The sequence below is a fragment of the Bos indicus genome, chromosome 17 (genome assembly GCF_029378745.1).
Source record: "Bos indicus isolate NIAB-ARS_2022 breed Sahiwal x Tharparkar chromosome 17, NIAB-ARS_B.indTharparkar_mat_pri_1.0, whole genome shotgun sequence".
Classification (NCBI taxonomy): domain Eukaryota; kingdom Metazoa; phylum Chordata; class Mammalia; order Artiodactyla; family Bovidae; genus Bos; species Bos indicus.
Window position 1 is genome coordinate 72,227,897 of NC_091776.1, and position 11,972 is coordinate 72,239,868.

At 66.1% G+C, this 11,972-nt stretch overlaps 1 protein-coding gene across 9 annotated transcripts; it reads left to right on the top strand.

Moving 5' to 3' along the window:
* The first annotated feature begins 899 nt into the window (after nt 1–899).
* On the top strand, nt 900–11,832 carry AIFM3 (AIF family member 3). 9 transcript variants are annotated; one of them, XM_019977844.2, is made up of 19 exons: nt 900–1,061; nt 4,343–4,556; nt 4,673–4,782; nt 4,903–5,012; nt 5,106–5,150; nt 5,368–5,464; nt 5,545–5,657; nt 5,958–6,044; nt 6,399–6,490; nt 6,594–6,724; nt 6,814–6,929; nt 7,025–7,096; nt 7,185–7,248; nt 7,664–7,740; nt 7,839–7,956; nt 9,454–9,552; nt 9,992–10,067; nt 10,491–10,595; nt 11,444–11,832. In XM_019977844.2, the coding sequence occupies exons 1-19, from the start codon at nt 1,031–1,033 to the stop codon at nt 11,481–11,483; spliced, it is 1,797 nt and encodes a 598-aa protein (XP_019833403.2). In that variant the 5' UTR covers nt 900–1,030; the 3' UTR covers nt 11,484–11,832. The 9 variants fall into 9 exon arrangements, 4 of the variants coding, with proteins under 4 accessions (XP_019833403.2, XP_019833401.2, XP_070626102.1 ...); XR_002182649.2 differs by having other exon boundaries at nt 4,673–5,012; nt 9,454–9,568; XM_019977842.2 differs by having other exon boundaries at nt 4,673–5,012.
* The last annotated feature ends 140 nt before the right edge of the window (nt 11,833–11,972 follow it).

Consider the following 11,972-nt stretch of genomic DNA (forward strand, 5'->3'; position numbering starts at 1 on the left):
TGGGAGCTCCTTGGCCGCGGGGTCTCTTGGAGGAGGGGGTGAGCCCTCCTCAGCCCCGCGGCTTGCAGGGCGGTACCGGGCCTTCCTGGGCCCCTGTCTGCCTGGAAGTCAGTAGGCGGGAGGCCACCTGGACGCCCCTACCTGCTGCTTGACCCTGGCAAGCCCTGGGCCCTCCCGTGTCTCCATCTGCTTTTGGGCAGAACCCCAATACCAGAGGCTTGGGGGGAGAGTGGGGGAGGGGGCGGAAGCGGGCGGTGCGCCTGGCCTCCATTTCCCCCACCCCGTCGGGCCGGGCGGGCAGCCCACTTCTGTTCACGTGGAGCTGTGTTTCCCTGGGGACCGGTGGCCTGCCCCCGGCCCCGCCCCCGGCCCTCCTGGCCTCGGCGCGCTGGGGGAGGGGTGGACGCTGGGCCGCCTCCTGGACCCCTGCCCCTGGCCCTGCCTTCCCAGACGGGCGGCCTCGGTCCACTCTGGCGCCGGGACGGGAGGCAGCAGCTGCCCTTGGAGGAGGTGGGTACCGGGGCTGCCAGCCGAGGTCTGGGCAGGGCCAGGGAGTGCTAAATGTGCCCCCAGCCAGGAGGAGAAGCTCTGATTGGTCAAGGTGACCCGGGTCTGACCCCAGGCACGGTGGCCGCCCAGAAGAACAGAGGGCCCCAGGGCTCCCGGGCGGTAGCGCTCCGAGGGCCGCAGAAATCAGGGGGTTTCCTGGGCCTAAGGGGGAGGCAGGCCAGAGGGGAGGGGAGTGAGGGTGCTGAGCCTGGGGGGCCGGGAAGGAAGTGCAGTCTGTGATGCTTCGGGGACCCGGCCCCAGCGCGGCCCCTTTCCGAAGCCCCCAGGCTGTTTCTACTCGCAGCCTCAACCAAGCCCTGGTCCCGAAGCTGCCCTTCTCCCCGCAGGTCCCGGAGGCAGCTCCCGCTGGATGGCAGCGCCAGCATCTCTGAGAGCCGCGGGGGGCCCAGCGCCCCAGGGGGCACCCTAGGCCTCCCACAGCTGCCACTCAGCGCGCCCTCCTGCCTGCAGGCCCCGCGCCATGGGCGGCTGCTTCTCCAAGCCCAAGCCAGGTACCTCTTCCCTTCTCGCCTCCCTCTGTCCCTCCCCCTCTGCCTCCGAAGTAGGTCAGACCCGGAGGCCGCCGAATGCTAACGCTGTGGGCAGGGGGGGCGGCTGGAGCCCTCTTTATCTGGGGCTCTGGGTGCTGGCGGTGGGAACAATGGCGGTGCCTTTCTCAGGGAGGGGAGGGGAGGCTTCCTCCTGCTGCTGGGGGCATGCGCGGGGGTGGGGTTTGTCCCCCTCAGGGCTGAGGAAGGGGGCCCTGGGGAGACCCCGGCCACCATGTGACCCATGGCGTTCGAGCAATCTCTCTGAGCCTCACCCACATCCCCCCAAAAAATAAGCCTGAGCTCTCAAGGCCACTCAGAGGTGGAGCGGGCAGGTCCGGCCCTGCCGTCTCTTCTGACCACTGTGTGACCTCGGGCTGCCTCCTAGGCCTCTCTGGACACACTCCCCATTGGCGGAGGACATCCCCACCCTGCCTGGCCCAAGCACTTCCGCCCCCTGCCCGCTCGCCCAGCTGCCCTTACCTGATAGCCGGCAGCTCCACGACCTGGAAGCCCGCGAGCCTTTTCTCCTCTCCCTGGGCCTGAGGAGGAACCTGGGGGCAAGGGGGTGCCAGGCCAGGCAGAGGGACCCCTGCATCTGGCCCCCTGCTCCCAAGCTGTGGAAACCCAGCCCTCGGGCAAAAGATGTAACTGTCTTGACCGTGACTCCCACCCGTCGGCAGTGGGCCCCAGGGTGCTGGCTGGCCCTGGAGCAGCCTCCTGTAGGGCTGCTGGGCTGGCTGGATGCCCTGGCACAGGGGCCCTCCTGCCGCTCTCAGAGCCCCGACCCCAGGACCCCCGGGACAGGGGCAGGTCACTCTTACCACACCAGGGGCAGTGCTGTTGAGCTCAAATCCGGTGCCTGCTCCAGACTGTGTGGCCTCGGGCAGGCGACGTCGCCTCTCTGAGCCTGTGTTCTCACCATGAGACAGGCCTCATAACTGTGCCCCCGCGCCCACTGCTGCACTTGGCACAGGGCCCGGCACCCGGGAGACCCTCGCAGGATGCTACTCTTTCCTCTCTGGGGGGCTGGGCTCCCTGTGGGCTGTGGCGGGGGGGGCAGGAACTCAGGGCCCCGGGGCCCACTCGGAGCAGGTCTGGGGTTTCAGCGCATGGGAATGAGAGCCTTCCAGCCAGGAGAGTTCTCTGGGGGTCCCCAGCCCACAGGGAGACCCAAAGGAGCACAGAGGCTTGGGCAAAGTCCTCCCTGTCCACCTCCAGGGCCCCTGTGGCTCAGAGCACATCACAGCACACCCCGGGCTCCAGGAGCCCCGTGTTTCTCGGGAAGTGCTCCTAGCCTGTCCTTTCTAAACTCAGAACTTGGGAGAAGTGCAGGTTTCTTGGCATCTGGTCGCCTGCCTGTGTCCTTGCTGTTGGCACACTGGGCCTCATTGCTTTGCCCGGGCTTTCTCTGGCTGCAGCCAGCATCCGCCCTTCGTTGCGGTGTGCGGGCTTCTCAGCGTGGCGGCTTCTCGTTGCAGAGCACAGGCTCTCGGCGGGAGGGCTTCAGTAGTTTGGGTTCACAGGCTCGGCAGCTGTGGTGCGGGGCTCAGTTGCTCCACAGCATGTGGAGTCTTCCCAGACCAGGGATCAAACCCATAATCCCCGGCATCGGCAGGCAGATTCTTACCCACTGTACCACCAGGGAAGCCCCTGGTCACCTTCCTTTCATTAGGGCACGACTGCTACTTAAAGGCTTTCCCTCTTTGCCGTGGCCACCAGGAGGCTCAAAGCTGAGCAAATAAACACTGCCAAGCAGCTTCACCTATTGGGCATCTGCTCTGAGTTGCATGGATTATTTCCTTCAGCTGCACTGCCCCCAAGGGGGTGAGCTCTGCTCTTCCCATTTTACAGTGAGGGCGTCTGCTGACAGGGGCTAAGGGTCCCGCGTGGCTCCTGCCGCAGCGCCCTCCCTAGGCTGCATCATGGAGCGTCTTCTGTTGGAGGACACAGGATGAAGGCAGCTGGGCTTGGCTGTTCTCTGGGCCCCTGCCAGGCTGCTCCTGTGAGCTCTGGTCTGCAGCTCACGTAACTGGTGTCAGCTGAGTCCACGGTATTTTTCTTTTTAATTCTTCTGAAAACATTCTATCGCTGTTACATCGAGTGTGGAAAATGAAGGCAAAAGCCCAGCCCACCCAGAGGCCCCCACCTGATGCAACAGCTTCGGTGTGATGTGTGGGCGGGCCCTTCCTGCCCCTGGACTCAGGGAACTGCGTTCAGCCCTGCCTGCACCTTGGCTGGGGCGGGCGGGGGGCGCTGGATGGAGGGATGAGGGGCTGGGCAGGGCTGGGGGCTTAGGGCAGCGTGGGGGCGGGCAGCCAGTGCAGGTGACCCCCGGGCTGTGTCTAGGAGGACCAGCAGGGCTGAGCTGTGCCAGGAATGCACAAGGGCCCAGGCCAAGGGGACCGCCGCCTGGGCTAAGGCCCCGAGGAGCCACCTGGGCTCTTTGTTTCTGGAGGTCAGGTCTGGGGGGAGGGGCCTGCGGGCTCAGGGGCCCAGGGTTGGGGCAGGGGGCACCCATGCTGTGCCAGGGCTCAGCGCCCTGTGCTTAGCCCTGCTCCCTGCAGCCGCGGGCCAGGAGGCTGGATTATCGCTGCTGAAAATTCTGTTTATTGTTCCCTTCTAATTAGAAAAATACCCGAGGCTCATAGTGGGGAATTTGGAAAATGTGGAGAAGTATAAAGAAAGTGATAATCTCGCTAAGTGCCTGCCCAAGTCGGCCCCACGAGAGGGGGGTACGCCTGTGTCCTCCGCACACACAGCCTGGGTGGGGTCCACCCTCAAGGCCCCCTGCACTCAGCACCTGGCAAATAATGAGGGGTTCTCCAGCTGGCCAGAGCAGCTATCTCCAGTTGAAATTACATAGCATATACACTTTTTTCTTTTAATTTTGAAAAAGTTTCAAACCTCTGCAGACCTCCGTTACCCAGATTCACTCAGGGACCGTGACCCGGGCTGTGTCCTCAGGCCGCCCCCATCCTCCATGGTGGCCGCGCCCTTGGGGTCAGCAGGGTTCCAGCCCCAAATTCTCACCCGCACGTGGGTTCCTGGAGAAGGGGCCGCATCTGGGGCGAATGCGCGCTGCTGGTGCCCCTGGCTCATTTTGTTAGTGAGGAAAAAAATGCATGAGACATCACGTTGAGCTTGCCCAGGGCCCCCCCAGTACCTCCGCTCTGCCCACCACTGGAGGGGTAGGTGAGGGGTGGGCTGGGCTGGAGGCTCACACGCACCCCGCCTGCCCACAGTGGAGCTCAAGATCGAGGTGGTGCTGCCCGAGAAGGACCGGGGCAAGGAGGAGCTGTCCACCGGCAGCAGGGGCAGCCCCCGGGCCTACCAGGGCAACGGCGCCGCCCGCCACTTCCACGCGGACGAGCGCCTTCCCACCGCCCACCCCTACCCCGGCGCCCAGGACTGCGTGGAGGCCGCTGTCTGCCACGTCAAGGACCTGGAGAATGGCCAGTGGGTGCTGGGCCTGGGAGGGCGTGGGAGGCGGGGGTGGGGCACTGCCTCGGAGGCTGCTGCTGGTCTGGGGCTGGGGGCTGCTCCCTAGCCTCTGAGGGCAGCCGCCCCCGCAGGATGCGGGAGGTGGAGCTGGGCTGGGGCAAGGTGCTGCTGGTGAAGGACAACGGGGAGCTTCACGCCCTGGGCCACAAGTGTCCGCATTACGGCGCGCCCCTGGTGAAAGGTGAGGTGTGGGTGCCCACGGGGGCCCCATCTGCTGGTGGGGGGCTCCGGGGCCGTGGGCACGGGACCGGGGTGCCCTTGGAGCCCGGCCTCTGTGGTGGCCCAGCCCTGCCCCCTCCAGGAGTGCTGTCCCGTGGCCGGGTCCGCTGCCCCTGGCACGGCGCCTGCTTCAACGTCAGCACCGGGGACCTGGAGGACTTCCCGGGCCTGGACAGTCTGCACAAGTTCCAGGTGGGGCCTGGCGTGCAGTGGGGTGAGCCCCGGGGAGGGGGGCAGGGGCCGGAGCACCCCAAAGCCCGGGCCTGAGCTCCACAGCCCTTGTAGGTGAAGATCGAGAAAGAGAAGGTGTACATCCGGGCCAGCAAGCAGGTGAGGGTGTGGGAGCTGGGGGACTCAGGCAGAGAGAAAGGCCACGGGAGGGCCTCTGGGTCCCTGGGGTGGGAGGGAGCCTGGCAGGCCGGCCAAGGGCTTCCCCGGTGGGGAAGAGGCACCACTGGGGCAGGAGAGCCTGGCCCGCTGGGTGGGCACAGGGGGGATGGCGGTGACCCCCGCTCCCAGCTGCCCCCAGCTTGCCGGCCGCCCCCAGGCCTTGCAGCTGCAGCGAAGGACCAAGGTGATGGCCACGTGCATCTCGCCAAGCGCCGGCTACAGCGGCAGCACCAACGTGCTGATCGTGGGCGCAGGTTGGTGGTCGGTCCTCTGGGGCAGGGTGGGTTGGGGACGGGGCTCCTGACACCTGTCCCCCGCCGTCCCCTCCGCTCAGGGGCAGCCGGTCTGGTGTGCGCGGAGACGCTGAGGCAGGAGGGCTTCTCAGACCGGATCGTGCTGTGCACGCTGGACCGCCACCTTCCCTACGACCGGCCCAAGCTCAGCAAGGTGGGCGGGGCGCGAATGGGGCTGGGCGGGGCGTGAATGACGCTGGGCGGGGCCAGACCCTCGCCCCTCTGCCCACAGTTAGGGCCCCTGGGACCCTGCTCGCTGCCCCCCGGGGGTCCGGTCGGCTGCCCTCTCCGCTTGTGCCAGGCCCGTCTGTGGTGCCCAGGAGGTCTGGTCGGCAGAGTTCCGCCCTGGAGCCTCTGTGTGGCCCGGGCTGCCCCGCACGCACGAGGCCTCGGTTCTCAGTTGCCAAGGGGACGGTGGCCGCCTGGCCCCGTCTCAAGCCGGCGTCCCCGGCAGTCTCTGGACGCACAGCCGGAGCAGCTGGCCCTGAGGCCCAAGGAGTTCTTCCGAGCCCACGGCATCGAGGTGCTCACCGAGGCCCAGGTGCGGACGAGGCGGAGGAGCAGGCTTGGGAGGGCTTCCTGGGCGCCGTGGAGGGCGGGCGTGAGGCCCCTGGAGGTGTGGGTGTGTTCTGCACCCCTCTGCCCAGGGGCCCAGGCACCCAGGGATGCCCCAGGCCTGAGGCGATCATAGTACACACAGGGCCGGCCCCAGGGTAGCGGGGTGGGGCCAGGGGCTTCAGGAGGGCTTTGAGGAGGAGGTGGGGCTGAAGCGTGAGAGGGCCACTCTGGTGCCGGGAGGAAGGTTCAGCGGGTGGTGGAGCTGCCCAGAGGGCCTGGCGGGCACGGGGCACGGTGGAGGACCTGGAGGCCACGCTCTACCCCGCGGGGGTCTCAGGTGGTCACGGTGGACGTCAGGAACAAGAAGGCTGTGTTCAAGGATGGCTTCAAGCTGGAGTACAGCAAGCTACTGCTGGCACCTGGGAGCAGGTGGGAGGGACCCCGCGCCCCCCGCCAGGCAGGGGGAGGACTCGGGGCGGGGGCTGAGGGGGAGCTGGGAGCCGCCCCTCTCCCCAATTCTGGCCCGTCTCAGCCCCAAGACCCTAAGCTGCAAAGGCAAAGACGTGGAGAACGTGTTCACCATCCGGACACCGGAGGACGCCAACCGCGTGGTGAGGCTGGCCCGGGGCCGCAACGCCGTGGTCGTGGGGGCCGGCTTCCTGGGTGAGCAGCCGGGGGAGCCCGGGGCGGCGCTGGCAGGGGCGGTGCAGGGTGCCAGCCCGCCGCACCGGCCCCGCCCCGCCCCGCCCCAGGGATGGAGGTGGCCGCCTACCTGACTGAGAAGGCCCACTCGGTGTCCGTGGTGGAGGTGGAGGAGACACCCTTCAGGAGGTTCCTGGGGGAGCGCGTCGGCCACACCCTCATGAAGGTGAGCCCCGGGGGACCCACCGCGCCGGCCCCGCCTACCCTGTACCTCCCGTTCAGCTCTCACCCCTGCGCCCCCCGCCCCACCCCCACTGGCAGATGTTTGAGAACAACCGCGTCAAGTTCTACATGCAGACTGAGGTGTCGGAGCTGCGGGCCCAGGAGGGCAAGGTGGGCCCTCCTCCACTGCCCCCATCCCGGCCCCTCTGCCCCTCTCCTGTGCCCTGGAGCTGCTCACCCGCCCCGCCACTCTCCGCAGCTGAAGGAGGTCGTGCTGAAGAGCAGCAAGGTGGTGCGGGCCGACGTCTGCGTGGTGGGCATCGGTAAGTAGGGGGCAGGCGGCCACAGGGAGCAGGGTCACCCCCTCTTGCTCGACACTGACCTTGGGCCAGTCCCTTCCCCTTGCCCAGCCTGTCTGACCATGCCCACCGGTCAGGGCTCTTGGGGAGTTGGTGCTTGGCCTGGGCTGGCACAGGGCATGCTTCTGGTGACCCCTGCCCAGTAACCGCGTGGACACAGGTGAGGCTCTAGCTGGCCCCTGCTCCAGCTGAGGTGCCAGTTGGGGGAGGAAGTAACACGGGCTGGGGGAAGGTGTGGATGCCCACCCCCACCAGGGGCTTCATGGAGACCTTCTCGGAGGTGGTACCTGAGGCCTGATGGGAGACACCAGGGTCTCTGGGGGTCCACGCAGAGGGGACGGGCTGTGAAGGCGTGGACACGGTGGCCCTGTCCCGCCAGGCGCGGTGCCTGCCACGGGCTTCCTGAGGCAGAGCGGCATCAGTCTGGACTCCCGCGGCTTCATCCCCGTCAACAAGGTGGGGCCGCTGGGGCAGGTGGGCAAGCTGCTGGTGGGATGGCGGAGGACCCGCGTGGGGTGCCTGTCCCACCCATGAGCCCCGCACTCCCCCCACAGATGATGCAGACCAACATCCCCGGCGTGTTTGCAGCTGGCGACGCTGTTACCTTCCCTCTGGCCTGGAGGAACAACCGCAAAGTGAACATTCCCCACTGGCAGATGGCTCACGCCCAGGGTACCGCCAGCCCGGAGGCAGCAGGGGGCGGGAGGCCGTCCCCAGGTCCCAGCCTCTCCCCAGGCCTGCCCCTCAGTTGCTGCCCTTGGGTCCTGCTCCTGGGGTCTGCCATTCAAGGCTCTGCAGTGGCCTGTCCAGCCAGCCTCACACAGGCGACAGAGCTGGCTCGCTGCCACCTCCTTCTCTAGACCCCTCCAGCATCCTCTGGGCACCCAGTCCCGCCGCCACAGTGTCCCGCCCACTGCCCCTGCCCCAGCCTCTCCTTTCCCGTTGTCCTCAAACATTACGTTCCTCAGAAGTCCTCGCCAACCCGTGCAGTCACCTGGGGGGACGGTTAGTAGGACCCAGTCCAGCTCCCCACTGCATCCCCTCTGGGCCACCCGACAGACTCTGTGAACCTGGCTGCCGCCTGCAGGCCCCTGGGAGGTGGCCGTCTGGGCCTGGAAACCCACCTCCCCCTCCCCTTGGGCGGTCACTGCACACACATGGTCCAGGCCCCTCAGCTGCAGGTACAGCCAGTTAGCTTCTCAGAGGCCAGACGCCCTGCACCCTCATCCGTTCCTTTCACCCTCATGTCATCTGAGCCTGAAGCCCCTCTCCTGGTGCCAACCTCTGTTCAGGTCCAAGGTCTGCGGTTGGTGCTAGGTTTGAAGGAACACAAACTGCTCATATCAGTTCAGTTCAGTCACTCAGTCATGTCCAACTCTTTGCGACCCCATGGACTGCAGCACACCAGGCCTCCCTGTCCATCACCAACTCCTGGAGCTTGCTCAAACTCATGTCCATCAAGTCGGTGATGCCATCCAACCATCTCATCTTCTGTCATCCCCTTCTCCTCCCGCCTTCAATCTTTCCCATCATCAGGGTCTTTTCAAATGAGTCAGTTCTTCCCACCTGGTGGCCAAAGTGTTGGAGCTTCAGCTTTAAGATCAGTCCTTCCCATGAATATTCAGGACTGATTTCCTTTTGGATGGACTGGTTGGATCTCCTTGCAGTCCAAGGGACTCTCAAGAGTCTTCTCCAGCTCCACAGTTCCAAGCTTTTGAACTGCTCATATAATTAACATTTAACCGGGAGGGTCCAGGGGACGGTCACAGACATCCAGCTGCAGACGGGACCCCTCAGTCAAACAGGGGAGCCACGCCCCCTTTCTGTCTCAGGCCCTGAATCAGCCTGTCGTCCTTGCTTCCCTGGACACTGGTGCCCCATTGTCCTGCCTCCCTCCTCAGACCTGACCTGTCTGGTGAGGTGTCTGAGTCACACCTGATGTGGTGACCCCAGGAAGCCGGCCCCTTCCGGACCCAGTCCAGGCACTGGACGTCAATGGCCAGCTTTGGGCCCCGCGTGACCTCTGCACCCATCACTGGCAAGCAGGGGTGGGCACTCACCGTCCCTGCCCCACATATCAGGGGTCCCCGGAGAGCGAGGGGGAGCGGGCAAGCAGTAGAGGGGTGGCAAGGCCTCGGGGCGGAGCGCTCACGACCGCGGAACCCACAGGGCGCGTGGCGGCCCAGAACATGCTGGCGCAGGAGGCGGAGATCAGCACGGTGCCGTTCCTGTGGACCGCCATGTTCGGCAAGAGCCTGCGCTACGCAGGTACCAAGGGGCCTCGGCGAGGGCAGGGCCCAGGTGTGGCGGAGTGCGGGGGCGGGGCTAGAGCGTCCGGGGGCGGGACTAGGAGCATCCGGGGGCGGGACTAGGAGCATCCAGGGGCGGGGCCATGAGCATCCAGGGGCGGGGCCATGAGCATCCAGGGCCGGGGCCATGAGCATCAGGGGGTGGTGCTAGGAACATCTAGGGGCGGGGTGAGGAGTATCCTGGGGCGGGGCCAGGAGCAACCTAGGGGCGGGGCTAGGCGCGCACCGGGGGCGGGGCTAGGAGCATCCCGGGGGCGGGACCACGGCGGCTGCAGGTGGAAGCCAGGAGCTCGCTGGCGGCGGGACCAGGACCCCCCTTACAGGTCTGCCGGGGGCATCGTGGGAAGGGCGCTGCACGCGGACCTGGTGAAGCCACGTCCCCTCCGCCCGTCCTGCAGGTTACGGAGAAGGCTTCGACGACGTCATTATCCAAGGGGATCTGGACGAGCTCAAGTTCGTGGCTTTTTACACCAAGTGAGAGCCACGGGGGTGCGGGGGGCACTTGGCCGGGAGAAGCGCTCCTCCAAGGGGGGCTAGCTAGGCGGGGGACCGGCCAGGAGAGGGGCACAGAGGTGGGGCACAGCCGCCCCGCGGGAGGCGGACACTTAATCTGAGGTCAGCTCTTGGAGATGGGGGTTGACGGCCTACTTTTACACCGAGGACAGTGACACAGGTAGAGGGCGGGGTCCCAGGACAGGTGTCGGCCTTCAACCCCACTGGGCAGGAGCCTCACGGGGTCCCACGGGACCAGAAGCTGTGCTGGGCCAAGGGGGTGCCAGGTGGTCAGAGCATTCCCTTGGTTCCGAGTGGGAGCCTCCCTGGGCCCAGCTGCATCCGGGTCTCCAAGGACAGGGGCTGCTGCTGGCAGTCCTTAGGCTCGGCCACCTCTCCCTGCAGGGGCGACGAGGTGATCTCTGTGGCCAGCATGAACTACGATCCTATCGTGTCTAAGGTGGCTGAGGTTCTGGCCTCCGGCCGCACCATCCGGAAGCGGGAAGTGGAGTGAGCGTGGGTGCTGGAGGCCCCGGGGAGGGAGCAGATGTCCCGGAGGCCTTGGTTCAAGCTGCCCCCACAGCCTCCCGGGGCTCTCCCTGTCCCCCCATAAACCAGCTTGAAGCTCCCAGGGCTACGGTGTCACGTGGGACAAGGGTTGTGGTTTGGGAGCGGGCTGCTTGTTTGTGCTTTTGTGGGTAGAAGGGAAGAAGGCCGTGTCCAGGGCGGGGCCAGTGCTGCAGGGAAGGGTCAAGACCCACTGCCAGGGCAGTCACAGGGCCCTGGACACCCCACTGCCTAGAACACAGCCATGGAAAAATGTGATTCGCATTGCTCCTGGGGAGGCCCTGGCAGAGTCCTGGGGTGGTTGTTTGGGGTCTGAGGGACACCAGGCAGCAGCCATTACTCCTGTAACTTCATCCTAGCATGGCACCACTGGGACTCATCCTGTGGGCTCAGCTGACCTGCAGAGACCCCCCACACCCCAGGCCCACCCTGCTGCCCAGGGCCGAGGAAAGCTTGGAGGCCACGGGATAGGGGGGCTCACGCTGGAAACGGGGAACCAAGGGAGGGGGCAGGAATGACACGCTTTTCCCTGGCCTTCTCTGTCTCTCCCTCTTGCCTTCGAGAAGGCTGTTTGTGCTGCACAGCAAGTACGTGCGCCCTCTCCTTCCTCTGAGCCTTTCCCACCTCAGCCCGGAGCCTGCGCCTGGTGGTCTCCCCCTCTGCCCAAGGGCACTGCCCCACCGGGCACCAGGGCCGCACACAGCTTCCTGCTGCCTTCAGGGGCCCGCTGCTCCTGGTGCCCAGGGGGAGCCTGCTGCCCTCTGCCCTCACACCTCCTCTCGTTCCTACAGGACCGGTGACATGTCCTGGCTCACAGGGAAAGGCTCCTGAGTTTGCACAAGGCACGGGCTCGCTGGGGCGCCAGGGTCAGAGGCTGAGCCCCAGGGGGCAAGTGCCAAACTACAGTTCCCAGGACCCCCCGGGCAGACCCTAAGCGCCCTCAGTGCTTGCGTTCGGCTGCCTGGCTCACCCCCCCACACCCCACCCCGCTACTCCGCCCCAGAGAGGCCTCGGTGGCCTCCAGGAAATGCTCACCACCCAAGGCCTCCGGTGCTGAGGACTGCTGGCAATGGTTGCGGGGGGGCGGGCTTGCCTCTTCCTCTACTTACTGGGACTGGTCCCCTGTGGTACCCTGCAACGTACTAGACATTATCTTAACATTAAAACGCACACGTTTGCAGATCTGTGTGACTTCCACTATACCTGGGCAAACTCTCACGAGGGAGAAAGCAGATCACGGGGGACACAGGCACGACCAGAGACCACCGAAGTGTCACACTGAGGAAGTTTGGTCTGGGAGCGCCCCGAGGAGGAAGCAGC

What these genes read in the sequence shown, in the direction of transcription:
- AIFM3 (XM_019977842.2), top strand. Translation starts at nt 1,031, where the DNA reads ATGGGCGGCTGCTTCTCCAAGCCCAAGCCAG. An exon ending in ACAGTCTGCACAAGTTCCAG is followed by an intron (nt 5,013 to 5,105) that starts GTGGGGCCTGGC and finishes CAGCCCTTGTAG; the next exon opens with GTGAAGATCGAGAAAGAGAA. An exon ending in TGCGGGCCCAGGAGGGCAAG is followed by an intron (nt 7,097 to 7,184) that starts GTGGGCCCTCCT and finishes CACTCTCCGCAG; the next exon opens with CTGAAGGAGGTCGTGCTGAA.